This window comes from Vicugna pacos, chromosome 2, assembly GCF_048564905.1.
Source record: "Vicugna pacos chromosome 2, VicPac4, whole genome shotgun sequence".
Taxonomy (NCBI): Eukaryota; Metazoa; Chordata; class Mammalia; order Artiodactyla; family Camelidae; genus Vicugna; species Vicugna pacos.
Genome location: NC_132988.1, coordinates 118,542,344 through 118,567,559, shown reverse-complemented (window position 1 = coordinate 118,567,559; position 25,216 = coordinate 118,542,344). Strand labels below are relative to the sequence as shown.

The 25,216-nt window shown below is 57.1% G+C and overlaps 1 protein-coding gene across 3 annotated transcripts in view; it reads right to left on the bottom strand.

The window, feature by feature from the left end:
* SORCS2 (sortilin related VPS10 domain containing receptor 2) overlaps window positions 1–25,216 on the bottom strand; it is a 446,054-nt gene that overhangs the window by 71,183 nt on the left and 349,655 nt on the right. For all 3 annotated transcript variants that reach the window (XR_012062875.1, XM_072946632.1, XM_072946641.1), the window contains exons 4-5: window positions 10,726–10,890; window positions 4,346–4,419 (exon numbers count right to left, since the gene is read on the bottom strand). Coding sequence is in view for 2 of the 3 variants with exons in the window: in XM_072946632.1 (XP_072802733.1) it covers window positions 4,346–4,419; window positions 10,726–10,890 (239 nt within the window). In the remaining variant the exon portion in view is untranslated. The remainder of the gene's footprint in view (window positions 1–4,345; window positions 4,420–10,725; window positions 10,891–25,216) is intronic.

Sequence of the window (25,216 nt, the reverse complement as noted above, 5' to 3'; positions counted from 1 at the left end):
GCCACGTGGTGTCCTGGGTCTGAGGCTCCCCAGCTCTGTGAGTCAGAAGACACAGCCATCCCTGAGAACTCGCCTGCTCCTGGGAGGCCGACGGGGCCCCTGCCGCTGCCTTGCAGGGCGTGGGGGTGGCTGGGCATTCCTCCATTTATAGTAGCTTAGAGAAGACTTTCACGTTTGTGTGTGTGTGGGGGGGTGTGGCCGTGTGTGTGTGGCGGGGTATGTGTGTGGGGGGTGGGGTGTGTGTGTTAATGACCAAGACTATCTCAGGAGGAAAGGAAGGCCTGGGAATATCACCCTAATTTTGCAAATGAGGAAACGGAGGCTCAGAGCTACAAAACAACACCCCAGAGGGCGCGCAGCCTAAGCAGCAGGGCCGGGCTCACACCAGGAAGGATGTGAACTCCCTCCCCCCCCACCTCGCCCCCATCACAGCGCATTCTCGGGAAGGCACTGCTCTCTGCCGCGGGCCGCTCCCCACGGGCCGCTCCACAGGCCACGCTGGTCACGGGGCTCAGGCAGCACCTGGATCACAGCGGGGACCGTGGCTGCCAGGGGAGCACTCAGCGAGGCAGGAGAGATGCGTTCTGGGGTCACAGCTCCATGGGCGGTGTCCTCCAGGGGAGGCAGGGACAGGGTCCGGCTGCTTCAGCGCTGACCCCCCGACCACCCAGCACAGAGCCTGGCACCTAGGAGGTGGAGTGCAGATTTTTCTACCAAAAGGAGCCTTAGGGGTGATGTGACGTGGTCCAGGGTTTCCCAGACTCTGCCGATTCCCTGTCAGCTGGACTATCCTCTCTCCACCACTTTCTTTACATGTCAGCTCCCTTTAAAACCTGCTAAGGAGCTCAGCTGTCCCTAAGCAAGAACGCCCAGGACATCCTGGGCGAGATGAGCTGATTGTATTCCCTATAACATACAATCCAGCCAACAGCCAACATGGCTATTAACGTCCATCCTCCAGGCCAACCCTCTCGTGGACGCTGACCTGATGCAGCAGACTTACTTTGCCAAAGAGCAAACTGAGAGTCTGACATGGAGGCCACTTCCCACAGCTACTCAGTGCCCGGGACAGGAAACCCCACGGCCCCTCCAGGCCAGTGAGCAGTCGCCGGCAGAGTGCTCAGTCCCCATCACTGACAGCCCCCAGCCCGAAGCTGGCCCCTCTCAGGTCTCAGCCCACCTCCCAATGGGCCTGGCACCAGGGTCCCTGCTTGCTCCACTTCCTCCAGGGACCAGGTGGCCCCAGGTGACCCCAGGTGGCCCCTGGTGGACAGGGGAATTCCACAGTGGGTCTGCGTGCCTCAGGCCCGCAGATGCTCCATGTGGCGAGACTGGGCTGGCAGCCCTGCGGTCCGCGGTGTTTGGAACATGGGCGCCAGCATCAGCCACTCTGACCCCGGGTGGTCTCAGCTGCGAGGTGAAGTGTCAAAGCAGGTTTTGTGAACAGACCGTTTGTGAGACCCTTGGAAGGAGGTCTCCTGCCTGACGTTTTCCTCTTTTCTGAATAAAGATGGACACTGTTCCATAGCCAGGGCACTGACAGGTCCCCAGCTGGGCGGGTGGAATTTTAGGTTGACCATCCATCATCTGCACGTGGGGAGATGACACCCAGCCCGGCCCTCCCTCGCTCGCTCACTCATTCCCTCGCTCACTCATTCCCTCACTCACTTGCTCATTCCCTCATTCCCTCGCTCATCCACTCACTCACACACTCACTCATTCGTCCACTCATTCATTGGCCCATTTGTTCCCTCCCTCCCTCATCCACCCATTCACTCCCTCCCTTCCTCCCTCACTCTCCGTGGGAGCATCTCCACTGCCGCTGCCCAGCGCACCCCCACCAGGCCCCGCACCAGGCAGGGAGTATGGCGGTTCCCGCCCCGGAACCCCTTGTTCCTGGGCTTTGAGGCCCATGTGAAGCTCCGCATTTACACACCTCAGGTAGAGCCTGCGGGACACGACAGGCATTGACCTCGGGGCCTTCCTGTTTGTTAAGATCCCCAAAGACGGTATTTGGGGAAGGCCCTCGGTCTGCTGATTAGAAGCAGCCATCACACGAGAAGACTTGTGAGTAAGCGGGCTCTCGAAAGAGTCAAGAGCTCTGGGAACACAGGGAGTTGAGTTTTGCACCCTTTGAATGCTGGGAAACAGTTCTGGTAAAACCTCAGTACACCACAGCCAGGCCTGTGTGGGATGTGGTGGGGTGACCTCTGCCCGCCCCTCCCTGCTCTGTGACCGAGGCCCTGCACCTGTCCCGCCCCTCCCCGCCCCGTGACAGAGGCCCTTTAGCGTCCCACAGCTGCGCAGGCCTTGGAGCCAACGGGAGGGGAAAGCCGAGGCTCTATGGGTGAGCCCGGGCTGGAGCAGGGAAGCAGACTTGAAAGTGCCTGGGGACACACAGGCGGACAGACCGGCCACAGGCAGAGGTGGCCCTGGCCCAGGGCTGCTGCTACAGGCGGTATGACCTAGGATGAGTGCCCTGGCCTCTCTGAGCCTCAGCTTCCCCCTCGGTAACATGAGGGGAAGGCAGTCGGGGCAGCTGTGCAGATTTCATATGATGATGCACTCAGACCCACAGTCTGGTGCCTGGGGGACGGTCAGTATTCATGACGTGGCAGCTGCTGGGCGGCCGCTATGATTTTGTTCCAGTGCCGCTGAGAGACTAACAGAGAGGCCATGCCCCGGGGCCCGTTGTGGGCCCAGAATATAGCAGGTCTCCCAGCCCTGTGCTGCCCCCCAGCCGCGGCCCCACCAGGCCACTCTCACAAGCTCGTTCATTGTTTAAGCTTCTCAAAACATAAAGGGCCTGAGTCTTAGATGGAGCACGGGGCTTCGGCAATTCCCGCTGTCGGCTCAAGGACAAACAGCGCCTTGCAAGGACCTCAAAACAGCGGTATTCCCTGCTTACGAGAGGGGCCGCAGCCCCGCCTTGTCACTGCTCTCTGCGAAAGACTCCCAGCCCCGAGCGGACAAGCGTCTGGCGTGATTATCGCTGGCACGTAACAGCTCAGAGCAATCTGAGCAACTTGGGGGAAGAAATAATGAGATTTGCCCGAGACAATAACATGTTTGAATGTTGCCAACTTACCTTCAGCGTCTGTGGGCTGTTTCCCTCTTTGGCCCGAGAGGTCTCCCGGGAGCCCGACAGGGCCAGGACCGGACGCACCAGCAGAGACCCCCGTTCTGCCAGTTCCCAGACCACCCGGCTCAGAAATCCCACCTCCTCGCCCCACCCACCACCACCCTGAGCCCTTGGGGCCGAGAGTTGACACCAGTGGCGAGGCTTGTGACTGATGCTGCGCTCCAGTTTCCGGAAGGAACCGGGCCCTCCCGGGGCGGCCGCATCAGGAGAGAGCCACACACTGTGGCCCCGGGGTCCAGAGGAGGGACGGAGGCTCCCCTCCAGCCTGTGACTGTAAGGCAGCGAACTAGTTTCCAGCCTGATTGGCATGAAGATACAAAAGGAGCTGGAGGGGGATGAGGAGTTCTTTCCTCGGGTTTGTCCCCCGGGGAGACAGGGCTGTGGCCTGGGGGAGGCCTGTGCAAGAGCCGGGGGAGGGGGGCCCAACGAGATAAGAGAGGAAGAGGATACGGTGCGTGAGCGCGCACACTCAGGAGAACGCAGTCTGCTGGGAAGAGCGCGTGTGTGGCCGTGCACACCTCCAGAGGCAGTTCACGCAGTGGGATGGGTGGGTGGGCTCTGAGCCGCGCGCCCGGCTTCCCCTCCCTCTGCCGCCAGAGCTTGGCCAAGTCTCATCCTCCCTGGGCCTCGCCCGTTCGTCCAACAAGCATCTCCTGAGCCCCTGAGCTTCCTGGCTGCTGCAGTCGGACTGGATCATCACTCATATCTACTGCTGAGCAGCTCCCAAGAGAGAATTCCAATGGAGGGGGGGACCCCGGGCAGGAGTGCGGGGCTGAGATAGGGAGGGGCTGAGCAAGTCATGGGGCAGTTAGACAGGGGCTGAATCAGGACCAGGACAGGAGGGGAGGGGAGGGGAGTTGGGGATAGGGGCAGTGGACCTACTGTGTGTCGGGCACTGGGCCAGCTTTACGTGCATTAGCGCCTCTCCCTACTGTGGGGGAAGTGGAGGCTCAGAGAGGGAGATTCACCTGTGCAGAGATGCACAGCAGATTCATAGGCACACACATGCCTGAAGGACACCAGGTCCCAACTCCCAACCGTTTCCTATGCAGCTGCCTCAGCAGAGAGGACACCCTGGAGGTCCCTCTGCGACGAGGAGGGCAGGGCTGGGGTCAGAGAGAAGGCGGGGATGCTGAGCTGGGGGCCGAGGGGGCTGACTTTGCCTTGCCGGGACTCCCGAGGTCCCGGTGGGGGCACGCTCACCAGAACACGTGGTCTTTGGTCACTCGCTCCTGCAGGAGCATCCACTTCTTCCCCAGGTCAGACGATACATAGAGCTTTAGGGCAGAAAAAAGAGAAACTAAAGTTTGGTCGTGACATGAGGAATGAACCTCTCCCAAGACCCCGATCTCCCCTGGGCGCTGAGTGCCTGGGGATATCGGTCCTGTCCAGCCCAGAGGAGGCCGTGTTGTTGGCGGGCCCTGCGCTCCAGGCGGGTACAGACCAACTTCCGTGAGGCGGAAGGTCAGGGTCAAGAGCTTCATAAATATCCATTCTGGACCCCAGGCCAGCTGGTTAGGAGCCCAGAGACGGGGCAGGTGAGGTCCCTGGAGGTGTGTCGGAGCACAGGCCACAGGCCGGACTTGAATGTCCCTTGTAAAAGGTCGGGGGTGGGGCGGCACTCGGGAGGAGGGAGGAGGGAGGAGGAAGTGGGAGCCGGTCAGTGCGGGGGAACCGCAGGGGCCCCTCTGCAGGCTGGCTGGGGCCTTGACCACTGCAGGAGCCCCGGCCTGCGCTCACTCGGACCGCACTTGGGGCTTATGCTCTGCGCTCACTGACTTGAATGACCCTGTAACTTTATCTTTGGACTTGAGTTTTGCGAGTGAAACTGGATGGAACAAAGAGCCTGTGTAGGGCTCGGAGCCGGGTTCCCACGGTCCGGCCTCCCCGCCTCCCAGGACAGACCCTTGGCTACCCGCCCACGGCCCTGCCTCCTCCAGAGGGCTGCCATCCCCAACCCCTGGGGGCCTGGGCTCAGCAGGGTGAGGGTTGCGAGCTGAGTCATGAGGCTCTGGGGGCCTGGAGGGTCTGCACCCGCCCTGCCCCTGTCCCTGTGCACAGGGAGCATGACGTTAAATAGCTCATAAAAACACCACGACAGCTTGAAGGAGAGACTGCGGAAGGAAGGAAAGGGTTTGGCCTGAGTTTTAACCGTTTCTCATCTTGTGCTGGACTCTGCCTGAGACCAGCAGACAAGATAAGGAGATTGGGTTGGGGGAGCTGGCAAGTACGCTCCCAGCCTCTCTTGCCTGTCAGGTCCCGGCCCCACGGGACTGGCGAGCAGGTGCACACAGACACAGACACACATACACGGACACACACACACACACACACACGCATGGGCTCCTGGCCACTACAGGCTCTCCCCTCCCCTCCAGCCTGGGGGCCTGTGGTGGCCACAGCCTCTGCTCTGGGGTAAAACGCCTGCCTGTTTTGCTCCTGCAGCCCTTCCAATGCCTTTGTGACAAATTCTGTGTGTTGTGTTTCCCCTGGGCGTTATCTGGAGCTTCCTCATCTCCTCCCTGGATGCCGACTGTTGCCGGGCATCAGACCATCATCAGGGTCATGGAGATGTCTGCAGGCAGAGGAAGGCAGAGGCCATTCCAGGGGGGAGGGAACACTTGAGCCCAGACCCTGGAGTAGGACATGCATGTGAGGTGATCAGCAAGTAGTAGGTGCTCAGCAAACAGCAGATACGGCCCCACGTGGGGGCCTCAGGTGGCAACCCAACCCCCACCCCGAGAAGGATGATGGGTCACTTCTGGTCCTTTGTCTGGGCCACCTGAGTGACCAAGCCTGGTCACTCCCCCTCACATCTCACTTTACCCATCTGCAAATCGAGAGAGCGTAGCTCATATCCTTAAGCAATAAGGGAATAAAAAAATGAGACTGTGGCCGTCAGTTTCCAGGAGCCAGGTTGTAAAACCTCCACATCAAAGGTGGGCGTCATCGCTGCCGTCGCTGCCGACGCACCTGTGTGCACCTGTGTTTATGACACCTGCCCCAGGACTTTATGAAGCCTTTCCCATTTGCTCTCACGGGAAGTGGTTTTATAACGCACAGTCAATTACTGCAGAAATAGAACATCTCTGCTTAATAAAAGACAAACACCAGCAAATGAACAAGAACAAACAGATCAGGGACATCCTAGTTACTGCAGCTGAAACCTGCACGGTGATGTCCTGGGGAGGGGTGGGCTTCGTCTAGATGTCCCTCTAAGAAAGGGGTGGAGGTGGCGGACCAGAACACACAGGCCTCTCTGATGTAAGGATAAAATGATCAGAAGTCAGAACAAGGGAGCCATAAAGGAAACGCAGGGGGCTGAGGTCAGGGAAGGTGCGTTCGCAGACACGTGTGCTGGGAGGTCTTACGCGATTGTTAGAGGCACGGCTGTTCCCCCTAGGTTGGCTGAAACCCAGCACCCTTCCCTCCCTGCTGTGGGGCACTTGGTCCTACTGCAAAGGCTGAAAAGCTGAAACCCAGCATTGCTCAGACTCCCTAGCAGCTAGAGTTCTGGGTCCGCTTTATGCACTCGTGAAAGGTTTCTAAGGAGAAAGTGCCTCAGGGGCATCTCCCTGCTGCCTGGCGCCATGTTTGCTGTCCAGCAAGGTGACGGGGCCACGCTGGGCATCCATCCTCCAGCAGGGTGGAGGGGCGGGTGTGGTGGAGGCAGGAGCTGGACTCTGCATTCCAGTGTCCAATCTCTGACTTCGTGGATGTTCCTGGGTCAGGTGGGCTGCAACAGTGGTGATTTCAGATGCCTGGATTCTGGCATCAGCTGTATGTTCTTGACCTTGGTAACCCCAGCGGAGCTCCCAGGCCCCCACCTCCTCCCTGCTGGTCCGGCTTCTGGGAGGATCCTTAGGGGTCTGGCCTGAAGTCCCCTTCCAGCCCTCCCAATGGTTTAGAGATGACTCAGTACCTCATGCTACACCCTTTTTCTGGATTTCTAAAATACCCAGAGTGAGGTCTCTTTCCTGCCTCGAGCCCTGTCAGATACAAGGGGCAGAGCACAAAGGCACACACGGCGAGGGGTGCGATTCTCACCACCCACAGAATGGCTCTGCGACTCAACAGAAGCCCAGTTTCTTCCCGATTCTGCAGTTTTCAGGTCAGAGAAAGCAAAACAGGGCATTGCAGCGCGTGGCCCTGCGGGGCCGCCCATCAGCTCTCTCTTGTGGGAGCTCTTGCCCACCCAGCCCCGCTGCCTTGGCAGCGCTCTCCCTTCTCTTCAGCCTGGATAAACGCAAGCAGTTTCATGTGGACTGGAGGGTGGCAGGACTTCATTTTTCTTTTCTTGTGTGATCATCTTTGTCATTCTGAGATCAGACTAAGAAGTAAGCTTATATCCTGGCCCATTCTCTAAGTCCTAGTTCAACAACTCCTCCTCCAGGATGGCTTCCCTGACTGGCCACTCATAGTGTCTTTGCTCCTCTACGAAGTTTCTGGAAGGCAGTGCCAGGCTCAGACCAATTTCCGACGGTGCTAGGAAGCGGGTTCTTGATGGGAAGCAGAATGAATCAGAAGAGTGGGTCTATCAGAATTCCAGAGGTCAGTGCCCAGGGCTCTGCCTGTGAGCAGCCCCCAGGTCTGGACTCCGGGGAACATGCTGGTCAGTTTTGTGCCAGGGTCCCCAGCAAGCTGGTGTGGGAGGGGACTGGCCAGCTCTCACATCCTTTTGATCCCAGCAGCCTAATGCATTCTGCTGAGCCTTGAAAGAAAAACCACTGCATGAGGCTCTCCCCCAAGAAGACTGTCCAGGCTCCAAATAAGGTAGTCTCAGAGCACGCCAAGCGATAATGACGCAGCAAAGGAGGGAAGTGGAAGTGGGAGGACAGGGCAGACTGAGGATGGAAGGACAGTCTGTTTGCTAGAGGAGGGGCAGGCATCTGGGAGGGAAAAGGAAGGGAGAACACAGGGGAGCATTTGGTTTTGCAGAAATTGGCAAGTCCTACTGAGAGAGGTGTTTATGTCCTACCCGCTGACTCTGGGAATGGCACGTGACTAGCTTAGGTCTGAGGTGTGTGCAGCGATGTCTTCCAGGTCAAATCAGACATGCAAAAGTTCTTGGTCTGTTTCCTCTACCCCCAGAGCCTCTGCCCTCCATCCTGAGAACAGCACATCCCCAAGTAACCAGTGGCCCCAGGATGAGAGACCCGAACTGTACCAGGAGCCAGGAGCCATGCCCAGCCAATCCTAGTCGAGCCCTATAGGACTCCAGCCAACTCATAGACCCAGGAACAAGAAAGAACGCCTATTGTTGTGAGCCACTGAGGTCTGGGGCTGTGTGTTACTCAGCATTATAGCAGCAGACGCTGCCTATCACACCAGCTCTGTTGGAATCAAAGTCAGTGTTGTCCTATCACAGCATCCTGCTTCTGGGGAGTTGGAGACCTTTGAAAACCATAAAGTCTAAAAAAAAAACAAAAACAAAAACAAAAACGACAGCCCTGCTGTCATTATTATTAATATCCTCAAATTCCTCATTCCTTTTACAACCACAGCTAAGCCTTTCTTCTGTGCTTTTTCTTTCCTTCTCGTCACAGAAAAGAACCAAAGAAAATAACTGTTTCAGCTCCATTAATTTTTCAGGGGACTATAAATTAAAGAGCAATTGCAATGCAGTCAGTTTCTGCGGGAAAATAAGTCTCTGTGATTGTGCTTTAGTCTAATTACATGGAAGGCTAAGTAGTGCTATTAATACCCAGAAGCACACGCTGTCCCAAAGGAACGTGCCAGAGCAGAGGCAGCCCGCGAGGCTGGGGAATTTCAGGGACATCCGTCAGTCAGTGAGGACCAGACCTTGGCCCTGAGAGAAGACTTGCTTTGGCCAGTGGAGTGTGAGTAGATGTGCTGTCTTCCAGGTCAAAGCAGACACAATAAATTCAAGGCCAGCAAGGAAGCCAGGTCCTGCAGCCAGCCACGGCTCAGGCCAGCCGGGAGGCTCTGTCCCGAGGTCCTTATGGTAGACATCCATCCATTCATTCATCCAACTGCCATCCATCCACCCCTCCATCCATCCATCCATCCATCCATTTGTAAATCCAACCCCATCCATCCATCCACCATCCATCCATTCAGTATTTTCAGCCAGGAACTTGCGATAAAATGGTGAAAGGAGCAGGCACAGCCCCTACCCTCAAAGTCTTACCCTGAGGGAGGGTGTGTGTAGGGCACAGACAAAAATCAGACAACAGCACAAATGTATAATTACACATTGTGATCTGTCCTGGGAAAGAGGCACTGGCACCTGGAAGAGCGTGGAACCATGGGGCCCAGGCAGGCCTGGGGTTGTAAAGGAGGCTCCCAATGCGAATGGCTTCCACCCGCTCCAGACCCGTGCTCTGCCCTGCTCCTCCCTTCTCTGACCCTGGGGGCTGACCTGTGTAGACTGCATCCACAGACTCCTTTCCTCTGGCTTCTGGTGGGATTCAGACCAGCAGGAGACTGGAGGGCGGGAGGAGAGAGAGCCAGGGCACCAGGACGCCTGCTCCCCGACTGCCCAGCCACCGTGTGTAGCGGCTGAGTTACTCGATCCTGGGCCGGCCTTCTCCTCGGCCCTTTCCTTGTGACTCTGGGGGCCGGGCCGCTAGTGGACAGAGTGGTAGGCTGAAAACCTTCCCCCCAAAAGATATCCGTATCCTGATCCCTGGAGCCGGTGAATGGGGCCTCGTGGAGCAAAACAGGACTTTACTGATGTGATTCAGTGGAGATCTTTAGGTGGGGAGATCACCCTGGATTATCCAGGTGGGGCAGAGGGGACGTTCACACACACACACACGCACACACACAGCGACGTGAAGGTGGAGCAGGGACAGAGCTGAAGACGCTGTCCTTGACAATCAGAGTGACTCTTTCACAAGCCACGAATCCCAGAAACTGGGAGAGACAAGGGCGGGGCCCTCCCCAGAGCCTCCAGCGGGAGCGTGGCCCTGCAGACACCGTGTTCTTGGCCCCATGAAACTGATTTTGGACTCCTGGTCTCCAAAACCCCGAGAGAATAAATTTCTGTTGTTTTAGGTATTCATGTTTGTGGTCGTTTCTTACAGTGACTGAAGGAAACAGAGTGGCCTCTTTTGCTGGCCTGTGTCTCCCTCCTCACCCCTCAGTTCTCCCCTACGAAACGCTGGCCCCGGAGAGAGCCCTCCCCTGCCTTCTCCTCCATCCCCCAACGCGGGTGCCCTGGGTTCCTGCAGGGGGCCTGCTGGACGGCCCTCGGAGGAGGGGGTGCTGATTTGGGGTCTGAAGGAGGATTCACTCTACCAGGCTGAGGGAGAGCCGCGTGTGGGAGGGCACGTGCAATGTTCCAGCAGTGGAGGGAGGCCCTGCGGCCAGTGTGCAGAGACGGGTGGTGGAGGGGAAGGGTCCTGGTAATTATCCACTATCCAGCCACCCGTCTCACACACACATTTGTGCCCAGGACCTCTCACCTCGGGCCCTCAGTCTCACACGAGGCACTGAAGCAGTGAGCTCCTGTCGGCGGGCACACAGGTCTGGGGGGCCCCAATCAGGGGTCTAGGTACCCCCCTGGGGTGCTCCTGCTTACGGGCCTCACGTGGCTGAGAGGCCCCCAGCCTGCTCACCTTGCTCTCCCGGGTGTAGGCCAGCACCTTGTCCTCCTCCCGGGGGTGGAAAATCAGCGTCTCCACAGAGAAGGGGATGAGCTGCTTCTGGAAGGTGGCGCCCTCGTCCGTGCTGAGGAATAGGCTCTGGTCCCGGTCGCTGAGCGAGGAGCTCACCAGGATGATCTGAAACACAAAGTGGGTGTGAGGCCTCCCCTTGCGCCGGGGGCACCCCACCCCGCCCACTCGGGCCCAGTCACTCACTGCACCGCCCGCATGGACACCCGGCGCCGCCCTGCACCCCTGATGCCAAGACTCTGATCATGACCTGAGGGTCAAGGTTTCTGCCGTAAATGACATGTTCCGCAGGGCAGAACCTGGCTCAGGCAGGTCTGAGGATCGTTTCAAGGACGATCGTGCCCCAAGGAGATAAAGCGGGACAGTGGGTTGGAGGCAGTGGGGCTGACCCGGGACAGCAGGCACCAGGAAGGGGAGCTCAGATGTGTGGCAGCCAAGGAGGTGGGACTGGAGTAGCAGAGGGTCAAGTTCTGCAAGGCCTTATGGGCACTGTAGTGGGCTGAGTTCTGACCCCCAGGAAGAGTTGTCCACATCCTGACCCTCAGACCTGTGAGTGTGGCCTTCCCTGGAAACAGCGTCTTTGCAGGTGTAACTGTGTCAACAGTCTAGGGTGACATCATCTTCAATTTAAGGCGGCCCTAAACCCAGTGGCTGGTGTCCTTATTAGAACAGAGGAAGACAGGCACAGAGAGAAGACAGAACACGGAGGCGGACATCAGGTGATGCGTCTACACCAAGGAACGCCAAGGGCTGCAGGAGCCGCCGGATGCCGGGAGGGGGCCTGGAGCGGGTCCCTGCAGCCCCCAGAGGGAACCGGCCTGGCCGACTGACACCTGCCTTTGGACTTCTGATTCCAGAACTGAGACAACAGATTCCTGTGGCTGGAAACCCCACTTGTGGTACTCTGTTACAGCTGTCCCAGAGCACTGACGCAGCTCCGGTGGGAGCTCTGCAAGAGGCATCTTACTGTCGATGGCCTGGGCAGCCTGTGTATGGCGGGGGGGGGACCTGGGAGCAGGGCCGTCTGGGACGCTGCCTCATCCTAGCTGGACGCTTTGGTGGCTCGGTCGCATTCCAACCTCCGCGATTCTCTACCTGGGGTTGTCCCCAAGCATCCGATCGCATGGGGAATGACGGGAGACACAGACGGTCGCGAGCAGCCCCAGCCAGACTCTGTTTCAAAATTGGCAGGCAAGGAGCCACAAGGAGGACCCGGGGCAGCTCGGCCACGCACGCCTGCTCCTGCAAAAGGCCCCGTGGGGAGCCTCGCCGGGAGAGTCGGAAGCCACAGCCCCACACAGGGTGTCGTGGCCATGTCCTGCTCAGGGAGCTGGCCTGTGATTCCCTCCGGATTTGCCTTCTCTCCAGTTTCCTGTTCACACGAGAACAAGCCCTGCGGGGCTGTGAGGAGGGTGCCCCTGGTCACAGAAAGGTCAGAAGTCAAGGGTCAGAACAAGGCAGCTTGGCGGCCACTAGGTGGGATGACAGGACCCCCTCAGAGGGACACACAAGAGCTCCTCTGTCCCTGGCACCAGAGAGGGTCTACCAGCTGGACGACTGGGACAGTGAGGGGGCCCTGGGCACGCGAGGTGGATGGGCTGTGAGCCGCGAGGTTCACCCCCTGCAGAGCCGGGACTGAGGCACACACTCAGTCTCCAGATAACCTGGTTCAAACTCCATGTCTGCAGACCAAATACCCTTCTGTGCCTCAGTTTCCTCGTCTATAAAATGGGGGCAATGACATGGCACCTGGCACCCAGTGAGCAGACCCAGTAAAAGCCTACCACAAGTGGGACCAGCTTGTCCTCATTCGAGCTCTATCAGGCGGCTGTTGCTATGCAGTTATCACTTCCGCTTGGCAGGTGGGGAAACTGAGGCACAGAGCGGAGACGCAAACTGCTACGGTCACAGAGCCATGCAGGATCGAGCCAGGGTGGGGATCAGAGGGTGACTCCAGGGCCCTGCTCTTAGCCATGCGCTCCAGGGCCAGCCCACACAGGACGGGCGTTGGAGCCGTGCTGGAGCTGGTGGGCGGAGGGGACTAGCCTGCCTCATGCATGGCTTTCCCACGGATGGTGAAGGGCATTGAGACCCTCTCCCTCCGCATGGTATTCCCAAACCCCGACATTCCCCTAGAAGACAATGAGGCACACAGAGGATAAACCAACAGCTGCACACAGCTCCTGTCTCCTGGAACAAACTACAACCCAGCGTGTTCTTCCTTTCCAGGGAAACCTCAGCGAGCTCCCCCGCTAGCTTCCTTCATCTCCTCCAGCGCAAAACCCTTCTCTCCCCAGTGAACTGAGGGCCAGGGAGCCTGATTCCTTGGTGATTTTGATCCCTGAAAGGTGGACAAAGACATGCTCGGAGATATTCCTCGTTGTGTGGTTTCCATGCAGAAAAACGGAGTCAGGGGAGTGGGGATGGTTGGGGGAGCCATAGAGCAAGTAAAAGCGCTTACAGAGAATGCTTAGTGACAAGAGAGCTCATGCACTCACGGAAAAAAGCAGGGCACAAAATTGTAAGCAGGTGAAATTTCTGTACGTTTCACATTGACACAATTATAAGGAGGTATAATTTTGTCAATGGTAAGTGTAGAAAAGTAAGTACAATTTTGTCAGTGGAAGAGGCACAGAAATAAGAATGGAAGGGTTAGTATTCAGCCATAAAAAAGAATGAAACTTGCCATTTGTCACAACATGGATGGACATTAAGGGCATTATGCTATGTGAAATAAGTCAGAGAAAGCAATACCGTGTGATCTCACTTATATGTGGAATCTAAAAGGAAAAAGGAAAAAAAAAACCAAATTCATAGACACAGAGAACAGACTGGTGGTACCAGAGTGGGGGTGAGACAGAAAGGTACAAACATCCAAGGGGATGGGGTGTACAGCCGAGTGACCATAGTAAATGATACGATGTGTATTTTTGAAAGTTGCTAAGAGAGATTTTAAATGTGCTCATCATAAGAAAAATTCTGTAGCTATGTGTGGGGACAGATGCTAACTAGACCTATTTTGGTGATCGTTTCACAATATAAACAAATAGCGAATCATTTTGTTGCACATCTGAAACTAATATAATGTTATACGTCAATTCCACCTGCCTTTAAAAAAAAGGATGGAAAGAAACACAGGGAGACGTTAATAGTGGCGGGTTTCAAGTGGTGGGGTTTTAAGGATTTTTTTAAATAAACTTTCTAGTTTATCATAGTTTTAGATTCATAGAAAAGCTGCGAAGCTAGCACAGAGGGCCCCCACGCACCGCACACACGTCTCCTCTGTGATGAACAGCTCACATTAGCAACACACGTTTGTCACACTGAGGACCCGGTGTCGGCACGTTCACGTTGTCTACAGCACACACTACATTTCGCCAGTTCTCCCACTGACGTCTTTTTTCCCACCCAGGCTCCCATGTGACACTTAGTCATCACGTCCCCTCGGGCTCCTCCGGGCTGGGACAGTTTCTCAGACTTCCCTTGTTTTTCCTGACCGCGGCGGTTTTGAGAAGGACCAGCCAGGTATTTCCTAGCTACGTCTCCATATGGGGTTGCCGGATGTTTTTCTTGAGCTGGTGCTGTGGTCATGGGTTTTCGGGGGCAGGGCACGGAGGGGAAGTGTGGTCCTCGCTGCATCCCAGCCAGGGCACACGCTGGGGACAGGACCCGTCATCGCTGGCCGGGTGGTGCTGGCCAGGATTCTCCTTGTAACACGACTCCTTTCCTCCCCACCTCCATGCTGTCCATCTGGGAGGAAGTCGCTGTGCAGGGCCCACACCTGGGGGTGGGGAGGGAGGCGCCCTTCCTGGAGGGCAGAACAGCCACACATATTATGTGGAATTCTGCCTGGGAGATTTGTCTTTCCTCCCCCATGTATTCGCTTACTCAATCATGTATTTATATCACCACGAACCCATGAATATTTATTTTACACTCTGAGTTGTATAATAGTATTTTCTTGTTGTGTTGTCCAGATTGCTCCAGCTCGGGCTACTGGGAGCTCTTTTGGGTCCCTGTGTCTTCTTTGACATAATCTCATTTTCCTTCAACTTCTAAATGTTCTGCACGGCTCCTGGCTACCCTGGATAATCAGGAGACATGAAACGAAATGACCAAGACTTCTTCCGCATCTTACCAGACACGGCACAGTTCATTCAGAACCCACTCACCACTCAGCCTGGCTCTGTGCCCGCCCCAGGCGGTGACCCCCACGCCCGGCTCTGTCTGAGCCATCTAACCAGGGAAGCCCGAATTTCCCTCATTAAAGCACTTTTCCAACGATGCATTTTTTACAATGTTCTTCTGACTTACTTACTGACCTCCCCCATCAGGCTGTGCCCCAACTCCTTTGGGTTCCTTAAGCATCACCCGAGGCCTGACCCGAGCTGTCGGCTAACCCATTCCTGATGGACACACGAATGAACCTATGCACGCACACACGCACGAGTGAGCAATTCCAGCTCAGTTTGTGACTCCTAAGGGAAATGTTTGCTTTTCTCCTCTGGGAGGAAAACAACCCTAGAGATATTTAAGTAGCCCGGAGAGCGGAAGTCATCAACAGTCTCATTCTCTGATTCCTCCTCACCACTCAAAGCTTCACACATCAACGAAGGCTCATTCATTCATTCGTTCTTCCACAGTTGCTAAACCCACAGGATTAAACAAGAATTCAGGAATTCACAGGGCTTTGTGGAAGCAGAGCAGAGGGAAAAATAGCAGAGCAGGTGCAGAACAGAGAGGGCTTCATGGAAGAGGTGACACCCAGACGAGCCTTGAAGAATGAGTGGAAATTTGATCCAGACCCTGGGGAGAGTGTTTCAGGCAGAGATGACGGCATGACCGAAAGCAAGCCGGCGGGGGTCCCTACCGAGACCATTTGCATCCTGACCACCTTTGTGGGTACTGTGCCCTCTGGCTGGAATGCACAGCAGGACCAAGACCCCCCTGCCCCAACCTCACCACTGATAATTCTGAATCAGATTTTAAAATCTCAAAATGGGCCGCTTCAACAAAGCTAAATACTTCTTTTATTTTTGGCATCCCTGCTTTACAGGAGCCCCCAGCATGAGTTTGGCCTGTCTTTACAATGGGACACCCTCAGTCTTTGTATCTGCTCATCAAACACCGCCTTATCTACCAAGGCCTGTTTTGAAGGTCACCTCTTTCAGGAAGCCCTCCAGGATACACATCCTCCAATCGAGTTTTTCTCACCCCTCCTCTGCCCTTTCCTCCAGCATCTTGTACATTCATTTGCTCCAGCCCAGCAGGGCTCACGTCTCCAGCACTGCCCTATCACCAGCCCGGGTAGGTGCCACGTTCCCAAAAAACAGGTGTTGGTATTCCCACACAGAGCGAGATCTCTGGGTGCAAGGTCGCCTCTCCAGGACAGCCCTCAGTTACAGCCAAGGCCCTGCCCGTGGTGACACTGAGGGGGAAGGACAGAGGATCAGAGCAAGCCATTCTGGCCAGGGGCCCAGCAATCTGGATCGTGGGCTATTTTTGGCCTCAGAGTGAAACAAGTAAGCCACGAAAGACGGGGGAAGGAAAAAGTGCTGACAAGGAAAGGATTATTGGAGCAAAGAAAACAAATCAATTAACATCGTGCAGAGCGGAGGCTGGCAGACTGTTCTTCCAAATTGGGAACCAGACTATTTTTAATGGTACATTTTCACTGCTTACTATTCTGGGGGAACATATGGTACCTGAACTAAGCTCTGGGGGCCCATGGGGCTGGGTGTCTTCAAAATCAGAGGCAACACGTTACAGAGAAATGGCTGACAGGTTCATTGGACTAGTGGCCAGCCCAACCCACGCAGGAGCCTCATGGTCTAATTTGCCAGGCCTGGTACAAATGCAAATGTAGGCTCCCTGTTCAAATAGAATGAGGAGTTTCAGGACGGCAGCAGGAGAATGTTAAAGCAAGCGGAGAGCCTTCTGCGACGGCCTGGGTCGCACACCCTCAGAGTGGCCCCTCTCCAAAGCCGCTCAGTTAATAAGCTCTGGGACCAGTGGCGGCATGGGAACCTGTTAGAAGAGCAGCGTCTCGGTGGCACCCTGACCCGAGGGATCAGGGTCTACATTTTCTCAGGTCCCTGGTGAGTCCTGTGCGTGCTCCACGTGAAGGGAGGCGCTAAGCCGCAGCCCCTGCCGGGTTCAGCCCCGCGTCCACAGGCGGTGCGGGTCTGAGCGCGCTGGCGGACCCCAGCCGCCTCCCCACCAAGTGACAAGGAGATACCGCTGCGCACTGGAGCACATCTGGGCCCGGTTCTAAGGGGGTTTCACTCCTCGCAGCCCTGCTCTCAGCCACTCTGAGGATGCTCTGCAGGGCAGAGGTACCAATGACGGCCCTGGAGTCCAGGCAGGTCACTCGTGGAGCACGTAGCTCACGGCCCAGGCACGGAGGGGCAGGGGCAGTGCAGGCTTCGGCGGCCCTTGGAGCTGGGCTAAAGGCCTTCTTTGCCCCCATGAGCTGTGCCACCTTGGGCGAATTCCTTGGCGTCTCTGAGCCTCAGTTTCCTCCTCTGTAACATGAAGATAGGGATTCCCACTGCATTGGCGATTCAAAGAGTTAAAGGAAACAATGTGTGTAACAGACTTAGCGCAGCCCTGGGCCGTGGCGAACCTACCGCGGGTAACAGTGGGCTTATTACTACAGCATTTGCTTTTAAAGAGGTTTAGTCCTTGGGTCAGGGTCCCAGAGCAGAGGCAGCTCGAAGGCGGGGGTGAGAAGGACAGTACAGAGAACATATGGTTCTCTCGCACCAGGGAGTCCCGGGACAGATACGCGGACAGAAGGCAGAGAAGCCGTCCCCAGGGCGCGTGAGCCGTGTCTCGGGGCTGAGGGGTGAGCCAGGGCACCTGAGTTTGAGCACCTCCCTCACTGTGTACCCTGGAACCTCCCTTGCTCCACCCTGGGCCTGGCCTCGGGCTGCGGGCCTCCTGGAGGGGCTGTCACCAGGGCCTGGCCTTGAAGGACGAAGAGGAATTCTCCAGGAAAAGCCAGTGACGGTGGAGCTCGTGGGACCAGCACATTCATTCTGGGGTGGGGAGTGGTAGGGCAGGACACATCTTCTGAAGAAAGTCACCTGCTTGGGGATTTTTTCCCTCAGATCACATTAGTGACACATTTATTGAATGTGCCTCACTGATGCCAAAGTAGTCTGGACATTGGCGGGTCTGTAGATGAGATCTGCTTCCCCCCACGTGGGACTCGTGGTAGAAATGGGTGGTGGAGGCCTGACACCGGGCAGCGGGCACAGAGGAAGGCCAGCCCTGCGCAAGACACGAACGTGGCACAGGTTGCTGTGACCCAAGGTGACAAGAGCTGCCATAGAGCTGGTGTACAGCAGGGGTCCAGGGGGAGGGAGAGTTCCCCGAGTCCCCTCCAGGCGAGGGCAGGGCAGGGGTCCTTGACCCCCAAGACCCAGCTCCCTGGGCCAACATGCAGGTGGCTGAGCGGATAGGCCCTGCCTTCCCCCAGTCTCTGCACCATCCCGCAAGGAACCTTGGGCCCTGCGTTAGACTACGGTCTAATGAGCCCTCTCTGCCGGGATGTGTCAGGTGGGAAAGCTGCAAAGTGGGCCTGGCTGCGTCTGTGTGCTGATTCATAACCCTTCTGTAATTTCCCTTGCACACCCGGCAGCCACCCCCAGGGCCCCGCCAGCATCCGGTTGGACAGATCAAGGAAAGCCTAGCAGGGCAGCTCTGGTGCGGAGATGATGGACAGGGGCAGGGCAGGGGTCGAGTGACTCACTTACTGAACTTGATACTCACGGTGTACCTGCCAAGTAGATGCAATCATCCCTATTTCTCTGATGGGGAAGCTGAGGCCAGAGAGGCTGAGTGCCTCCTGGAAGATCACGTGTCACCTCAGCTCATCCCTCCCTCCATCCCTCGTCTGCTTCACGTCAGGGCCAACAGTGTGGCTGCACCTGCCGGCAACGGAACAACAGCATGGGGTTCCTGATGCAAAAGGCTTGGGAGAGTCCAAATGGATTCTGCCCACCCTAAAGACTATACGACATGGCTCCCAGACATCTGTAGGTCCGTCCTGGGCTTTGGGGATGATTTCTGACCACATGTAGAGGCAGAGGAAGGCGGAGTGGTGGAGGGAGGAGGGCCTTTCTGTCCCTCTTCACCTTTCCTCCCTCCCTTTGGTCCACTATCATATTCTTTCAGAGCATTAACTAACTCATTCAGCTGTGTGCCAGGCCCTGGGCTGGGAGATTAATCCCATGGGATCCCTGTCCGGGAGGAGCTCACAGCAGACGAGGGAGGTCATTTAAGGTGTGAGCTGTGCCCTGGGACAGGTGCCCCAAGAAGGGAGGCCTCTCCCCCAGGCTGGACTGGAGGAGAGGAGAGGATGTCCAGAAAGTTCCAGGAAGGTGAGCTGCATGCTCCTGGGGGGACGCACCAGCCATGCACAGAAAGATGCTCTGGGAAGACGGAGGGCAGACTGCACAAGATGCCGGTGTGGGCCTCCTGTCTCCCTCTCTGCCAGGTCGGGAGGCCTGCCTGACTTGAGTCTGGCATCCCGCAAGCCCTTCTTGACCCTTCAACATGAGCCTGCACCTTCCTGCCTGCCCAGATCACGTCCACCTGGACCTGCTTGCCTGAACCACCCCTGCAGGAACCACCCCTGCAGGAACCACGCGTGGCTCTACCTGCCAAGTTACCTTCTCTGGTCCAGGGTTTCCCTCCACTGAGCTTCCAACCCAACTCCTCCAAAAGGTGGTGCCAACGTCCCAGTCTGCCTCACAGCAAAACTCGTGCAAATCATAGCTCTCAAACATCCAAGTGCAAAAAGGGGAAACAAACAGCATCCAGAAACGACTTCTCGCCTCTGCCAGGGCCCTGGCTGAATGCGCTGCGGACCTTTGGTTTTCGTTCAGACTCTTTATCAAGGAGAGAATCTGCTTTTAATCTGCCCTTTCCCAGGTTGAACCCTCAAAGGGTCCCCACCCCCACCTGGAGATGGGTATCACCTGGAGTCACCTTTCTATTTAAAACCCAATTGCCCAGTCCATTCCTTGCCAGACAGATGTGCCCAGCTGGGCTCACAGAAAACCCGGCTTTGACACCAGGAGAGGCAGACAGTGGAGACACACAAACACAGCAGCATCCACCCCCGGGTCTCAAATTAGAATCTGTGCCAAGCATCCGCTATGTGCCCGCGTGAGCCACGGGGAAGAATTAACCCTCCTACCCGGCGCGCCGCTCCTGTGGCTGAACACGTCCTGCTGGGACATGCAGCGCACGTGCAGCGCGGCCGCCCTGAGTTTTAGGAGGACATCGCTCCACACGGCAGTTTTGGGTGTGGGTGGTGTTCAGCAGAGGAGAGGTGTCAGGACACAGAGTCTGATGGAGACGAGGCTTTGCCACAGTGCTCAGCGACCTTGGGCTAGTCACGCTCAGGCTTACACCGCAGGCATCATCTCTTTGGCGCTAAGCTTCCAAACCAGACGCAGCCCTCAGCACTGTTGTAGCAATAGCAGATCGTTATTATCATCACGCTCCCTTAACCCTGAAAGACCTACCTTGAGGAAGTCGTGGATAACTGGAATTTATGTGGATGCAAGTGTGCAGTGTTGCGTCCCTGCTGGAAACCCTCAGGGCCCTTCCCACCCGCGTGCCTGAATCTGGCATCCATGACTCTCCCACGACCTCGCCCTGATGAACTTGCCACCATGCGGCCCGAGGCCCAGCCACCCTGGACTGCTTTGAGCTCCCCAGACGCCTGCTGCTCCCACAGGCTCACTTTGCGTGGGATGCCCCGGCCATCTTCTCTGACTGCAGTGAGGAACAGGACCTGCAGGGGGCAGACCAGGCTGATTGGGAGCCCTGGTGGTTGTCCGGGTGAGACAGCCCAGTGATACGCGGGCCAAGCTCACGCACCCAGAGCAGAGGGCCATCAGAGCCGGCCGACGGGCAGCCTTCACGTGCGAACGGGTAAGACACGAAGCCCTAGTGGTCCGGCTGCCCCCACAGGCAGGTGTGGGCTGTCAGTGTCCCTAGCACCCCCGGCCACCCACCTGGCGGCTGCGGGCCGCTGCGGCCAGCTGCAGCAGTGCTTCCCGACATTCCCGGGCTCCTGGCTTCCTGATGTCAGCGGCGCCTTCTGACCTCCACCCCCAGCCCTTGCATCAACCGCGTCAACCTCTAGGGTCCGGATTAAGTCCCTCCCGACTCCAGCTGCCTCCAGTTTCCCAATCAAGTCCTGACTGGTGTGTGCATCTGGAACCACTTCACCAAGCACAGTGAGCTGCCCCCAGTTCCCTTTCTCGTGTCAACTGCCGCCCGCTTAGGTATCTGCCATCGTCTCTTTCGAAGGTTTTTGGCTCACTCTTGCCAAAGGTCTTGAGATGCCTCAGCTCATCCATCATCCATCCATCCACCTACTCATCTGTCCATCCTGCCAGCCAGCCGGCCAGCCAGCCATCACTCATCCATCATCCATCTATCCATCCATCTACCACCCACCTAGCCACCCATCCCATCTTCCTTCCTTCCTTCCTTCCTTCCCTCCCTCCCCCTCCCTCCTTCCTTTCCCCTTTTCACCTTTCACACTCTATCCGCCAACCTATTGAAAATTGCTTTGGGGAGTGAATGTAAGAGTTCATGGGAAGAGGAGTGCGGCATACTCTGAGCCCAGTGCACATTTTAGTCGCTGGCTGTAACCATGACCATGCAGCCCAACCTCCGAATCCACCCTTCTTGGTGTAGGTACCGTGGCTCGTGCCTCCGAGTCTTGTCTCTGTATAAACTTGAACTCCGTCTAGTACGGACGGGGAAGTAAGGCGGAAATAGCGTTTGCCGAGCACCCACCCTGTGCCTGGCCCTGCGCTAGGCATTGCTGTTTTATCACTTTATTGTCACAGCAGCAACAAGGTGAAAGATGTTTTGATTTCTGCTTTGAAGAGAGAAAACCCAGAAGCTCAGAGGGGTAAAACGACCCGCCCCAGCCCGGCCCAGGCTGGGTGCCGCCCCTTCAGCACAGACCTGACTCTGTCTGATCCCGAAAGCCCCCGTCCCGCCTCTGTGTCGAGACCGACAAGCATCCAACACGATCTAGTAAAACATCCGCTCAAACACAATTACGGAATTGATCGTTGGGAAAGGATTGGCTCAGTTTTAATTACCAGCCCGACAGTCACTGAAATGCCAGGAAACATCCCCAGGAACATTTGTAAATTTAACGGAGAGGGCAAACCTTTTCCCTCTGGCCGAAGGCTGACTCGGAAGATCTTGGGTCTGATCAATAGAAACCAAATGAGGCAAACATGTCTCAGGGCATACAAAAATGCGCGTCACCAACGCTTCAGAGCCTTGACTTACGCACCACCTTGCCTGCGGCACTCGCGGCATGAGAGGCCCCCGCCGGCCCCCTCCCCCACAATTGTCAATGATCTCAGTTCTCCGAAGTGGGGAACGCTGAGGCTTCGGAGTGAATAGGGTGTAGCTGCGTTTTGTTTGGCTGCATGAGGACATTTTGCAGACGAAGCCAGCGAGCCCGCTGCCTGGGCAGAGTGTGGCGGACAGCTAATTCTCTGGAGTGGCTGTGCTTTGGAAGACTGCCTTTCATCAGGAAAGCTGAATTCCCTATGTACGATCAGATCTGTGAACAACTCGTTCATTCATCTGCCCCTGACTGAAGAGCAGAAAGCAAGGGCCTGCAGCTCAGGGCCTTCGTCTGGTGCCTCCTCAACGCTGGCCCGGGCAGCCTCCTGGGTAAAGACGACAGCTTTTAAAAAGAACTCTGGAATCTCCAAAGGCTCTCTCTACAAATATTTGTGATTAGAGACCAAGACATTATTAACGCGGGGCGAGCTGGCTGGAACACTGCAGGAGCTTCAGTGAGCAGCCCTTCTCCTCGCCGTCACTGGAGCTGGAGGCCCGAAGGCTCGTGCAGGTGCACTGGCGTTGGCACCTCGTGCCCAAGGCCATGGCCCTCAGTGCGGGGGCTACTGCTCTTCTGTGCTCAGAAGATGAAGTAAGAACAGAGCTGAAAGGCCCGTTAATGTGGCTTCCTTGGATCTGGGTGACTGGGTGAGGAAATGGACTCACCCCACAGGGGAAGCCCCAAGCAGGACCCTGTAGCCAAAATCACCTGGCATTGTGGTTTTCCTGAGCTACGTGGAGCAGATAAGAGCATTGGTGATAAAATAATCATACGAGGCATGTACTGAGCACTCACTGTATGCCAGGCACTGTACTGAATGCTTTACACGCCGTCGACAACCCTCCGATGAGGTGGTTGCTATTTTTACTCATTTGATGGATGAAGCAATGAGTCCCGGAGAGGGCAGTGTCCACCTGCGTCACACGGGGGAGCTGTGGCCTGGACACACTGCGGAGATGGGCGGGGCGCACACTGCGCACACTGCCTTCCTTTGCTCTTTACTTGTGTGTCCCGGGACCTATGTCGGCTGGTGCTGGGGCAGACTGGGTGCAGCCTGGTTGTCCCTGGCTTCACGGAGCACTCGGGCCAGTGGCAAGATAATGACCAAAGAAGCACATAGGTGGGCAATCGTGAACTCCAAGGAGGGTCCAGCCATTTACCAACGGCGGAGAAGAGGGCACTGACAAGACCAGAGAGAGAGCGAGGTGGGCCGGGTCCAGCGGGAAGGGAGGAGCAGACCGAGATTGGGGGGAGGACAACAGGATGCAGAGACGGGAGACGGGTAGCACCGGACGCCCGCTGGACGCCCGCCGGGCGGGGCAGCAAGGAGTCCGGAAGGATCCCTGGCTCCCACCTGGGGCGCTGGGAGGAACGTGGTAAAGAAACAGACCCGCTGCCTCCCTGGTGGCACCAGCAGGTCTCTACAGGAGGAAAACCTGGGAGGGAGGCTGAGGACGGGGCACAGGGGCGAGTGAGGGCCAGAAGTGGGGCATGGGGCAGTGCCACGAAGAGCAGACACGGTGAGGGTCAAGCAAGTGCCCCTGACTGTCAGAGGCGGGCCCGGTGTCCCCAGGCACCCCTGACTGTCAGAGGCGGGCCCCGGTGTCCCCAGGCACCCCGACTGTCAGAGGCGGGCACCGGTGTCCCCAGGCACCCCTGACTGTCAGAGGAGGGCCCCGGTGTCCCCAGGCACCCCTCACTGTCAGAGGTGCGCCCTGGTGTCCCCAGAGAAGGATGGTGTGAGAGATGGTACATCTTTCTGTCCTCTTAGCCTGTGCCATCAGTCACCAGTGAGTCCTGTGGCTTCCACGCCTTAGGGGCAGGGAGTGGCCCTGGGGTCTGGCCCCTCTCGGATGGAAGCCTCATAAGCGGTAGGTGAACTAAACAAATGCTCGCAGTCGCGGGAGAGATGAGGGGTCTCTTGTGACAATTTCTTCTCATCCTTCCAACCACAAATGAGTAATGATGTAATTAAAGTTCCCGGGGAAGGAAGCCTGCCGCAGGAGTCTCCCCAGGGCTCTTGGCGGTCACATGGAGACTGCTGTGAACCCAGGCTCTGGATCCCTGCAGAACCACCAGTGTTGAAATTCCCAGACCAAGGAGTCTCCCAGGACCCCACCCCACAGCACACAGAGTGGAGGCCTGGCTGTACCCCTCCCACAGGCACGACCAAAGAGAGACGGGGTGGGGGGAGGTTGCGCGGGGCAGATCCAGCCCCTCCCGTCACTCAAGTCACAGAGACACCCAGAAATAGGGAGCAGGGGTCACAGAGGCTCGGCGCCAACGCAGGGCCAGCTGGACTGGCACAATCTCTGATGCTGGAATTGCTGGGGTCGTGTCCCCGCCTCTCGGCTGGACGCCTCCTGGGACAGGGGCTCCCCACTGCACTCTCTGGACCAGTCTGCTTTCTGATACTGGAATCACCACAGTAGCTTCCTGCCCCTTTGCTTGGATACCTCCGGTGACAAGGGCTCCCTACCTCTCTGACTGTGCCGGTGGTTTCCTTTAAAACAAACGCAACCCCACAGGGCAGAGAACAAAGGGCTTTGGGATCCCGCAGACGTATGCTGGTTTCTGGCCATGGGCGTACAGCAGTGTGACCCTGAGTCAGCTCAGGGGCCCTCGGGGGAGCCCCGAGCCCACCCTTCGAGGAAGAGCGGGACACCCTCCACCCTTTATGCTCCCCCTCTGGCCTCTTCCTTCTCCTGAAGGTGCACGAGGTGGGGCAGTGGGTGATGGGAGGAGGCCCCAGTGGAAGCACAGTGGTCCTCAGCCTTCCCCACGGCCGCTCCGTGGGCATCTTCCCCTTGGGAGCCCACCTGGGTGAGGGGCTGCACTCTGGGGCAGGGGTGGGATTTCATGTCATTAGGTCACCCCTGATTACACTGATCATTAGCCCAGAGGTCAGCTGCCACAGTGTGCTAACAGCAGCTTAGGGACCCACCAGCCAGGCAGTAATCACAGCAGTGGGCAGCGGCCCCCAGGTCTGGGCGGTGCTGCTCTGAGCGCTTTATGCACAATCAGTCACCGGCT